The 11,474-nt window shown below is 40.4% G+C and overlaps 1 protein-coding gene across 1 annotated transcript in view; it reads left to right on the top strand.

The window, feature by feature from the left end:
- Positions 1-870: 870 nt before the first annotated feature.
- LOC140597423 (piwi-like protein 1) overlaps positions 871-11,474 on the top strand; it is a gene marked incomplete at its 5' end in the record, with an annotated part of 30,085 nt that continues 19,481 nt past the window's right edge. The window contains 10 exons of the mRNA XM_072745691.1: positions 871-1,078; positions 1,673-1,887; positions 2,647-2,765; positions 3,395-3,475; positions 3,785-3,982; positions 6,045-6,156; positions 9,199-9,325; positions 9,538-9,655; positions 10,031-10,145; positions 10,620-10,807. Of these exons, the coding sequence (XP_072601792.1) occupies positions 871-1,078; positions 1,673-1,887; positions 2,647-2,765; positions 3,395-3,475; positions 3,785-3,982; positions 6,045-6,156; positions 9,199-9,325; positions 9,538-9,655; positions 10,031-10,145; positions 10,620-10,807 (1,481 nt within the window). The remainder of the gene's footprint in view (positions 1,079-1,672; positions 1,888-2,646; positions 2,766-3,394; positions 3,476-3,784; positions 3,983-6,044; positions 6,157-9,198; positions 9,326-9,537; positions 9,656-10,030; positions 10,146-10,619; positions 10,808-11,474) is intronic.

Below are 11,474 nucleotides of genomic sequence, written 5' to 3'. Positions count from 1 at the left end.
TTTTCCCTTTCCCTTTCCCTTTCCCTTTCCCTTTCCCTTTCCTTTTCCCTTTCCCTTTCCCTTTCCTTTTCCCCCTTTCCTCCTTTCCCCTTTTCCCCCTTTCTCCTTTTCCCCCTTTCCCCCTTTCCCCCTTTCCCCTTTTCCCCCTTTCCCCCTTTCTCCCTTTTCCCCTTTCCCTTTCTCCCTTTCCCTTTCCCCCTTCCTGTCTTGTCTTGTTAGAAGCCAAAACTTTTCTCTCTGTAGAGTTCCGGCTGTTCTCTCTTTAAATCTCAGGTCACATTCGTAGGTGTTCAGGATGGTTTGGAAGTTCTGTCGGGAAGTTGGGGACCTGGTGAGGTGAGGACCCTACTCCTCCATCTTCATAAATCCCCTCTTTCAGGGTATTTGAAAGACTGCTTTGTCTTGTCCTCCAAATGGTGCCTCGTAAAGTCTGTACGCATATTTCAATGTAATTAAAAAATAGAGCCTTTTCCAGTAGCTGTTAAAAAGAACATCTCAGTTATTTTGTATCAAAGGCAATTTCATGCACTTTTTTTTTTTATAAACTGCTTATTCAGTCAGCATTTTCCAGTGCTCCTGAGAGGGCAGTGAGGTGCCAAGTGATTGGCCTATAAAGCTGCTGGCTAAGGACAAAGTTTCTGCTTGCACTCCGGACAAGTGTCTGGCGCAAAAGCAGATTCCATGGGGATGGATGTGGGGCTGGCCAGGCCGGCCACTGATGTGGGGTGGGCTCTTGTTCAGAGGGGTTTCCAGGTCCCATTCCCCCTTTCTGGTGACCAATGACTGAAATACCCTTTGGATTGTTGGACAGTCCTAACTTTCCTAACTCCAGCGACCTCAACTTAGTTTTACTTAATAGCTGGTGTTTAATATTGTCCTTTGTGGTTTTATGTTTCCTCCCTTTTTTTATTGTATAAGACTCATGGCTTTCACATCCGTTTCCATGTAGAGGAACTCCAGCTGGCGACTAGACTGCGGGCAACCTCACTGAAGGAGAGAAAGCATTTTGGGGGCATTTTTCGAGACCATGTGGTGGATACCCGACAGTACTTGGAACATGTTAGAGAGTCCACGACAGGTATGCTGGCCATTAACGACCCAGCCTGAGGGAATTGTTCACGTGAAACCTGTGCATGTTTGTGTTTAAGAGTGTGTGTAAAACTTCATCCCATCACTGTGAGTGGAGGTAACCTCCCAATCTGCTTACGTTGTTGTAATGGCACCTGATTTTGCAGAAACAGAGACTATTAGAGAGTCCTAGATGGACTCTCCATTTTTCTCTTCCTTTTATAGCCACTAAGACAGAATGACCCAGCTCTTTGAATGCACTGAGACTTTAGATAAAAGAAACCTAAGCATAATTACAACATTTACATTATTCTGGCTCCCCACCCACTCCCCCTGTTGGAAGCCTTGTGTTAGAGATCTTTCTTCTGATCTCTTGTTAAATATTTTAATCTTCTATTTTAACTCTCTAAATGTCTGCTTGAGTGAGGACTCCTCTAAATGGATGATACATACTCTGGACATCAGCTGTATGTAAATGTTTATGTGTTTGGTGGTTAATATCCTTGTTTGGCCTAACTTTGGCTTTCAGTATTGGGATGTCCACATTATTTAGGTACAGTCAGTCTGCTTGTTTCATTATTGACACGTGAATTCATTTTTGCAGGCACGCTGGGTAGACCTGTAAAGCTATTCACAAACCATTTCCGAGTGACGTCCCGCCCCCAGCAGGTCACATATAAGTACAACATTGACTACATGCCAGACATCGAGGATGGAAAAGTTCGTTCAGAATTGCTTTTGCAGCATAAAGCATTTATTGGAGAGTGCCATATATTTGATGGGAGCTCTTTATTATTACCTCACAAGCTACTGTTGCCGGTTAAGTACTGTTATTGGATGTTTTCTTTTTAAATTTTATTTACTTGATAGAGCAAGAGAGAATGAGCAAGAGGGCGGAGGAACAGGGAGAAGCAGTCTCCCCACTGAGCAGGGAGCACAACTCGGGGCTCAATCCCAGGACCTGGGATCACTACCTGAGCCAAAGGCAGATGCTTAACAAATTGAACCACCCAGTCACCCTAGACATTTTCTTGACCTTTGTTCTCTTCCTCTCACATCTTCACTGTTTTAAAGCAAATACCATTTTTGTACAACGATTTGAGGAGACCTGAAGATCTCTTGCCCATGGGATTTGTAACACCCACGTGCCATGTGTGCTTATCACTGATGTTCCCTCCTGCCTCATGTCAGTGCTTTTTTTTATGTCAGTGCTTAAAATGAATCTGAGAGCAAAATATATACATGTTTTTACATTTTCAAAGGCAAATATGGGTCAAGTGCTGATGAAGTATTGAATAGTTTTTATCTTTCAGCAAAAACATTAGAAGGACTTAATATTTTTTCAATAAACATCTATTTACCAAATGGATAATCTACAGGAGCTCATTTAAGTTAAAAAAAAGTAGTTGTAAATGTTTAATTCTGACTCCTCACTTTAGCCTTATAAGTCTTGTATTGTCCCTGCATGTGTCACACTGGTGTGTTTTATACCCAGGTGACCTATTGATTTGTGGTTCAATAATGAGCTTATTGTCTTCGGAAGGACTGCTAGACCCTCTTGTTTTTTCTTTATCTCAGAAAACGGAATTGGTCAGCCTACTGAAAAACCAGGTTGTGAAGCTGACCATTGAATTCATCAGCGAACTCTCACCCAACTCACCAGACTGCTTACGCTATTACAACATTCTCTTTAGAAGGTGTGTTTATAAGCTTTAGTTTCCTTGAGATATGACTGTGTTCATGTGTCAGTGGCATTGAACATAGACATTTGCTCCTAGAATTTCATGTTCTTGACACCTCCTCATCCTGAGAGGGCAACGGATCTTGGGGATGAAATGGGACTTGACCCTCACCTAGACATGCTTAAGTTCTGTGGCCTATCCTCAGTATTCTCCCTGCCTACCCCCATATCCTGTGCCTGGACCTGCCTGGAAGGAGGAGCATACATCGAGTATGCATGCCTATGCATATTTCTCCCTAGAGCAAATGCACTGGTTTTTTATTTTGTAGTAACAGTGGTGGACAAATATCCCAAATTGGAGGCACGTCATCTGCAAAAGATGTTTTGGTTCATTTCTGGGAATGGAGGATATCCTAATGGTCTTTCCATGACAGTTTGTTGTATATAAGGGAAAGGAGGGGAAAACAGAGGATAAATGGACCTTAATATCTACCTCACAATATAATTTACTTGTACCAGGTACATCTGTTTATTATGTGTAATACAAAGTTGCTGGCAGATTTTTCCCCCTAATGTATCCTCATGTGTATTACCAAATGCTTAATATTCATACTATTTCAACAAAACTTATTCTTCAATTTTTAGAATTTTGAAGCAGATGAATTTGAAGCAAGTTGGTCGCAACTATTATAACAAGCAAGAGGCCACTGAGTTCTTCGATCACAAGTTGGTATAAAATAGTTTCATGTAATGTTTGTAATGTATACATCTAAATCCCATAGATTCTCACATGCATACATATGTAGGTATATATGTGTAAGCCTGTGGTTGATGATAAAATGGTTTAACAAAAATTAGGTATAACTAGCACAGCAGGTAAATCTCTATTGGAAAGGTCCTTCAAAAGACCATTTCTTATTAAAAATAAGAGATGAAACGGCTTGACTCTCAAGTGCCTTTTTAGGGCCCTGTGACACTTGCTCTATACTCAGAGCTTGGAGTTTGATAATCCCATCTAACGTGTTCTATTTGCAGGCTGGTCATCTGGCCTGGATACGTTACTTCTATTTTTGAGTATGAAACCAGCATTACCCTCTGTGCTGATGTGAACCATAAACTGCTCCGAATGCAAACAGCTTATGATTTAATAACAGGTCTTCGTGATCCACAAACCAGAAAGGAAGATGTTGAGCAAGTTTCTAAAGAATTAATTGGGTCAATTGTTTTTACACTGTAAGTCTGCTTAAAAAAAAAAAAAAACAACAAACCTATCCCATTACTTTGATCACCACCCCCACCCCGAGAAGATGTTCCCATAGTTCTCAAACCACTCAGTAGTTAAAGTTCAGAAGCTGACCTGGCATGGCAATGGCCAAGTCAGTCCATGCTTTTCTCATCTAGGTCTATTGCATGAGAGAGGGATACGTGTCATTTGTAGACTTCGCTGTTCTTAATTCCTAATGCTGATCCAGTCATCTTGTGGAACCCTGTCCTGCACATAACAGAATATATTCCTTCCAAATTTCTTTTGCTTTGTGTCTAACTAGTTAAAAAAAAATCAGGGCTTAATTAGATAGAACCTATGGGCAAATTTCCACTTGAAGTTAGTTTTTTCCTCTCCCTTTAAACCAGACACTTTGAGTGTGGATTGAAAGTTGTTTAGCAACATCATCTTAAGAGTAAAGTTGAGGACTTTTGCTCCCTAATTTCAAAACATATAAAGCTAGTAATCAAGACAGTGGCAAAAGGACAGATGAAAAGATTGATGGAATAGAATTGAGTCCCAAAGTCAGTTTATAGTCAGTTTCTTTTTTTCAACAAGAGTGTCAAGACAGTTTAGAGAAGGAATACTCTTTCAGCAAATATTGCTGTGACCACTGGGTATCCACCTGGCCCTTCCTGACACAATATACAAAATTAACTCCAATTTCACTCCAAGATAAACTCAAAATAGACCTCAATGTAAGTGTTAAAAGTTTAAAAGTCTTTGAAGAAACTATAGGAGTAAATCTTCTTTAGGTGAGCAAAACCCTTATAGGACACCAACAGAGAAGGGATGACAAAAGAAAAGTATAAATTGTACTTCATCAAATTAAACACGTTTGTTCTTCAAAGTCAAAAGTGAAAAACAATGGATAGAAAGGTGATTTGCAATTGTTTTCTCTCAATCTCCTAACTTGCATCTATTTAAGTAAAGAACAGGTACAAGTCAAAAGATAACTTTTAAAAAATGGGTAAAGGATCTGAATCAACATTTCTCTGAACAAAATATAAAAATGATCCATAATCACATGAAAATATACTCAATGTTATTAGCCATGAGGGAAATGCAGAGTAAAACCACAGTGAAATAGCACTTCGTACCCACTAGGATGGCTAAAATTAAGAAAGCAGATACTAGGGATCCCTGGGTGGCGCAGAGGTTTGGCGCCTGCCTTTGGCCCAGGGCGCGATCCTGGAGACCCGGGATCGAATCCCACGTCGGGCTCCCGCTGCATGGAGCCTGTTTCTCCCTCTGCCTATGTCTCTGCCTCTCTCTCTCTGTGTGACTATCATAAATAATAAATAAAAAATTTAAAAAAAAAAAAAAAAAAAAGCAGATACTAAATGTTGGCAAGGATGTGAAAAATCTGAACCAACCCTCAAACGTTGCTGGTATAAATGTGAAATGGTATGATCTCCTTGGAAAACAGTATGGCACTTCCTCAACATGCTAAATATAGTGTGGCCATGTGATCCAGCAGTTCTATTCCTGGTTATGTACCCAAGAAAAATGAAAACTTATGGCCAATGTACCAATTTTGTAGACCTGACAGCATTATTCATAATAGCTTAAGAGTGTAAACAACTTGAATGTTCATCCGCTGAAACATATATCCCATTATAGATATGCTATGTTTTTATTTGGCAATAAGTAGGAATTAAGTACAAGTATATGCTATAGCAGGAATGAATCTCGAAAGACATTATGCTGAGTGGGAGAAGGCAGTCAGGAAGGGTCACATATCGTATGACTCAATTCCTATGCAACAGGTCAGGTAGGCAAACGTATAGGATGGACTTTAAACTAGCAGTTATCTAAGGACTGGGGAAGTTGAGTGGACATGAGGAGTGACTGCTCGTGGTTGTGGTGTTTGGGTTGTGTTGAAGAGTGTACAACTCGGTGAATATATTGAATATAATAAAGCTGATATATCCTGCAATTACCTGTAGGATTTAAAGCCTATTAATTCTTGCCTGATCCCATGCTATGAATACATTAGGAATAATACCATATATTGTGAATATTCCACAGGTATAACAACAAAACCTATAGGGTGGATGCTATTAATGGGGAGGATAATCCCAGAACCAAATTTAAGAAATCAGGTGGTGCTGAAATCACCTTTGTAGACTACTACAGGGAGGTATGCAATCTTTTATTTCAGTATGTCTAAATATTTTTTCTTATTTAATCAAATATGTCTCCTATGTATAACTGATAGTCACATGTTAGATCATAAGTCAAAATCTATATATTACAGGGTTTCTCTTGGAGGGTATTATAACTTACATGAATTTGTCCATGTATTTGGGTACCTTGTATATATGTTACATAATTAGAATGGCTCCAATAAGACCTCTTTAATGAGTCTTGGACATGGCTATGATAGTTTTAAACATGTTGATGGATTGGTGGGTTGAAAATAAAATATGGCAAAATTTCAGATATGAGGACTTCACCTATGTAGAAGTTTCAGCTCTCTAGGACTTGGTTCAAAATGAAAAAGTGAAAAATTACTATCAGAAATTATGTCACTTGTGTGCTAAATCTCATAACTCATGGATTCCTCAATCTTTTTTTTTTATTTTTTTATTTTTATTTTTTTTTAATTTATTTATGATAGTCAGAGAGAGAGAGAGAGGCAGAGACATAGGCAGAGGGAGAAGCAGGCTCCATGCACCGGGAGCCCGATGTGGGATTCGATCCCGGGTCTCCAGGATCGCGCCCTGGGCCAAAGGCAGGCGCCAAACCGCTGCGCCACCCAGGGATCCCGGATTCCTCAATCTTTATTCACAAAGAAACAAGTAAACTTCATGAACAAAGATGCACTAGGTGGTGAGGTTGGTTCTCTAGCTTTGGCAGTTAAGAGAGAATTCAAGGAGTTAGAGATATTTATAGCAAACGGAAAGAACTTAGAAAAGCATAAGCTGGGTTTTTTTTTTCTCTAAATTTTATTAGGAATCCAAAACCTAGCTACTTGGAAGCACTGAGAGTACACAGCCATTCAAGGGTATGGTGCTATTATGGCATCATCCCCACTTGTGCTCCACGCTTAGTACTTACTTGTTTAACCTGAAAGCATGTAATGAGTGCTCATTATACAACTTGGGTATACATTGGTAAGACTACTGAGTTCTCTGTTCTTAAGGAACTTGCATCCTTGTAGCAGGAAGAGAGATGGCAGACAAGAAGAAAGCATGTATTGGGGGAAATCTATGCAGATAATCAAGAGGTGTTATGGAGAATGTCTGGTGGCTTAGACTGCTGGTCATAGAAAGCTCTGAGTAGCTGGCATGTGACTGTCAGAAAGGAGCAAGCTGTGTGCAGATTGGTGAGAAGAATTGTCTCTTACACCACTTTCAGGATGGGCATGATGTATCCAGATCCCAAACAAGGCTAGAGTGTCCTGTCAAGAAATAAACCCAGTTGTGGGTGGGACGTGTACAGGGTTGCAGGATATGACGTCAGAGGAGGACGTGGGAGCCACACTGTATAAAGTTCTATCCACCTACACACATTGGATTTTACCGTTAAGTGAGACTATACAGATAGATGAAATGGGGCACTTTATTTTACAGATGTGGGTCTAATGTACAGGGAATGTATGGGTACAGGGAATATGCGGGTAAAAAGGGAGGCAGGGACACCAGTAGGGAGGTGCTTAAGTCCATTTAGATCAGTGATAATGGTAACCTGGATTAGAAAGGGAATGGATGGGGCAGACAAGAGGACTTTTGATGGCTCAAATGTAGTGAGTAATGGTAAGAGGAGTCTCTGGCTTTATCTGAGGAAGTGAGTGGAGGCTGGCATCACTTATTGCAATGGGAGATTCTGTGTGAGGAGCTGGCTTGGGGATTGTTGGGTTGACATAGCCTATGATGGAGTTGCAGACAGGGATATCAGGCTGATATTTGCTTGCTCATTCTCCAGATTTTACTTCAAAAGTCATTGGTTTAGGTGACCTTTGAAATGACTTGAGTAGTCTTGGGATGTCCTGGTGGGAACTCAGTATAATAACAGATGGCAATCTAGTTGTGTTGTCATGAGATCTAGAAAAATCCTGAAATCCATAGATGAGCCCTTAAAAGGAAAGCACAATCCTGGCTTGCAGAAAAGCTTTCATAGTAATGCAAAGTGGGACAAGGAAATTCCTGTGGAGATGCAGAAGTTGGTGTTGTAGGAGATCCGTCTGGGATATCACAGGACAGCCATGAGAATTAATAGTGTGTTTCTCAAAGTTCTCGACAGAACAGCTTGTACAAAGGCTGTGCTAGTCTCAGTGGTGGGAGTGGTGATTGAGGCCCTAAAATGATGCCATGATTCCGCACACATGTATATACATATACTTGCACAAGCTCCTGCCTTAAGACTCTAGAAGCAGGGGAACGGAGGTGAATCCCAGCTGCCTTTCAAATAACTACAGAGAATTAAAAGTAGTAGTTCAGCTCCAGAGGTAAAGCACCATGAACACTGGATTTGAAGTCTTCTTGTCTCTGGAACTCCTTTGACATTCTCAAGATACTTAACCAATCCCACCAGAATTCATGTGGCTAACTGGTGACTGATGAGGATCTCACTGGTCAGCATGGAAGGATCTATGACAGACCATCACTTTATGTGGGAGAGGAAAGGCACTTTATTGTACAGGAATTGCAGCCTAGGGATAGGAGCTTCTGGATAGATGTCTTGGCAAATGCCTTTTCCTGGCGGAAAAGTTTCGATGATGCAGGAGGCATGTTTGGAATAGCTGTAGTATTGCAGCTGCAAGGAGTGACCAGGTTTGTCGTCCCCCATTAATGTGGGAATCCTCTTCAAAGTTCTTAATTACATCCTTAATTTTTTAAGGCAGTACTATAGTGAGAAATATGTAATTCAAGGCTTGGTCCTGCATTTACCTATAGCAAGTCAAAGAAGGCTGGTACAGTGACCCCAACACAATGTTTATGAGAGTCTTGTTCTCCTGGGCCATGTGTGCTTACAAGGAAAAAAGAGGTCATCCCTGGGACATCTAAATTAAGAGACTATTAAGAGTATCTTTAACGTGTTCTTAAACTTGGGGAAATAGTCTTCCTAGCACACCCCTGGGCCTCTGTTGGTGATCCAGACTTTTTTGTACCTATTTAGGTGACTTGACTAGGCTTTGCTGACAGTCACACCAGTGTTCTTTCTCACCTCTTTTGAGCAGCAGTATAATACAGAGGTTACTGACCTAACTCAGCCACTGTTGATCAGCAAAGGCAAATGGAAAAAGAGCCAACAGGACACACCCCATAAGCCTATAATGCTGGTTCCTGAGCTATGCTACCTGACAGGTACTTCAGATTTATGCAGTCCTCATAGAAGACCACCCCTTTCAAGCCCCAGATGTTATGATGTAGAAGTACAGGCTTCTCACAGTACTCCATAATGACCCAGAGCTGTGTTCTCTCCATTGGCTCTTCCTCTTCCAGATAAAATCATCAAGGCTTCTTCACATACATATTTATTCTTGCTTGTTTAGCTATATCTTCTTAACTTTTTAAAGGTCTATCAGATAAAATGCGAAAAGACTACAGGGTGATGAGAGACTTGGCTCTTCATATGAGGTTGGATCCAGAAAGAAGGCAGCACGAATTACGGAAACTGATGAATACTATACAAACGTAAGTCCTATTCTTCTCTCTGTGTCTTTGTGTGTGTGTCCTGAAGATGAGACCCGTGCAGAACTCTTGATATCTCAGATTCTCCAACTAAAAAACAACAGGTTGGAAGAAAACGACCTCTTGTGGGAACAACTCTATTTGTTCCATTGATGCAAAGTTAGAGGAGGTCTGGAGGGGAAGAACAAAATAGAAAGACCCTAAGCACAAATGTGAGAGAGGACATGATTTCAGAGTACTAGAAACCCTCTCTCTGCAACATGTCAATACAGAAGACAAACAACAAGGCATCTTAGATTAAAGGAGAATTTTGCAAATGGATCATCATTTTTGCTTATTTCCTTTGGTTCTATTCTGTGGAAATATTTTAACTTTCAGAAATAGGGAGGTACAACGGGAACTTCAACTCTGGGATTTGAAATTTGATACCAACTTCGTGTCCTTCTCGGGAAGGATCTTGAAAGAAGTAAGAATTTTTCAAGGAAGAAGAGCGGTAAGACAGCTTCAAAATGGTCATGTTCTAGTTACTCTTGCAGTCATTTGGGGCCAAATGAATAATAATGCAGAGGACCTAAGTCAGGTCAGTAACTCACTGCTCTCTCTTCTTGGGCTGTTTGTCCTTTCTCTAGGGGAGAGCGAGCAGGTGTTCAGTTAGAAAGCATGTAACATCCTTGGCATATAGTAAACTCTATAGTTTACCATGTTTGGAGTTGTGGACATCTCTCGTGGCAAAACAATCTGCCAAGTATATCCTTAAGAGTCAAATAGCTAGAATCCAAACAATCCAGAGTAACCCATGATAGAATCCCAGTATTACTTACCACTATCTTAAGGGAAGAGTATGTAATTCAGTTATGACCAAAGTTTAAAATTGTAACGTTTCAGTAGGAAGTAGCAAGAATTTGCAATAGAAAGGCTCTTTGTCGGTATTTCTTTAAAAATTGAAGTCTTATACTATGTCTTCCAGTTTGACTCCCATCCACAGTTTGCAGATTGGTCGAGAGAGACCAGAAGTGGACCCTTACTCAATGTGAAGTCACTAGATCATTGGCTAATACTCTATCCTACGAGAAATTATGGAGCCGCCTCATCCTTAGTACAGAGTCTACGGAAAGTCACACCCACCATGGGCATAGCTATGAGAGAGGGAAAAATGTAAGTAGAGCTGAAATTAAGATCTATAACAACCGATCTTCAAATCGGAGGTAAAGTGGAGTCAGATTATATTAAATTATAGGAATTGGTCACTGTATTAAAACCCTGGAGGTTTGTAAACAAAAAAGCCTAATCTATTCCAATTAACTGTAAAATAGGCTTTGGGGATATATAGTTTGTGGCTATTGGGATACATGCTGAGGAAGCCAAACATTGAACTTATTTTTGTTTTAAGAACAAACTTATCAGGGTACTTGGGTGGCTCAGTCAGTTAAGCATCTGACTCTTGGTTTTGGCTCAGATCCAGCTGGGTGCTCAGTGGAGAGTATGCTTAAGATTCACTCTCTGCCCCTCCCCTTATGTGTGCATTTTACCCCTACGCAAATAAGCTCAGGAGTTATGGAAACTGTCTGATGTACAGGCAGCAGGGCAAGATTTCTAACACGTGCTCAGACCTCCAACAGGACATGGGGTCATAAGAAAGAGCAATTACTGTTTGGTTGCTTTCTAACTATAATGGAAGATCCTCAAAGTATTATTTCTAACATGATGATGCTTCTAGGAAGATTTTTTGGGGATAATCCTCAATCAGACTAGGGAAATTCCTTTCTCATTTTAAAAATTTCTTTTCACATGAATGAATGTGGAATTCTATCAAATGCATTTT

The sequence above is a fragment of the Vulpes vulpes genome, unplaced genomic scaffold (genome assembly GCF_048418805.1).
Source record: "Vulpes vulpes isolate BD-2025 unplaced genomic scaffold, VulVul3 u000000740, whole genome shotgun sequence".
NCBI lineage: Eukaryota > Metazoa > Chordata > Mammalia > Carnivora > Canidae > Vulpes > Vulpes vulpes.
The sequence above is the reverse complement of the archived record's forward strand: the minus strand, read 5'-3'. Positions and strand labels throughout refer to the sequence as shown.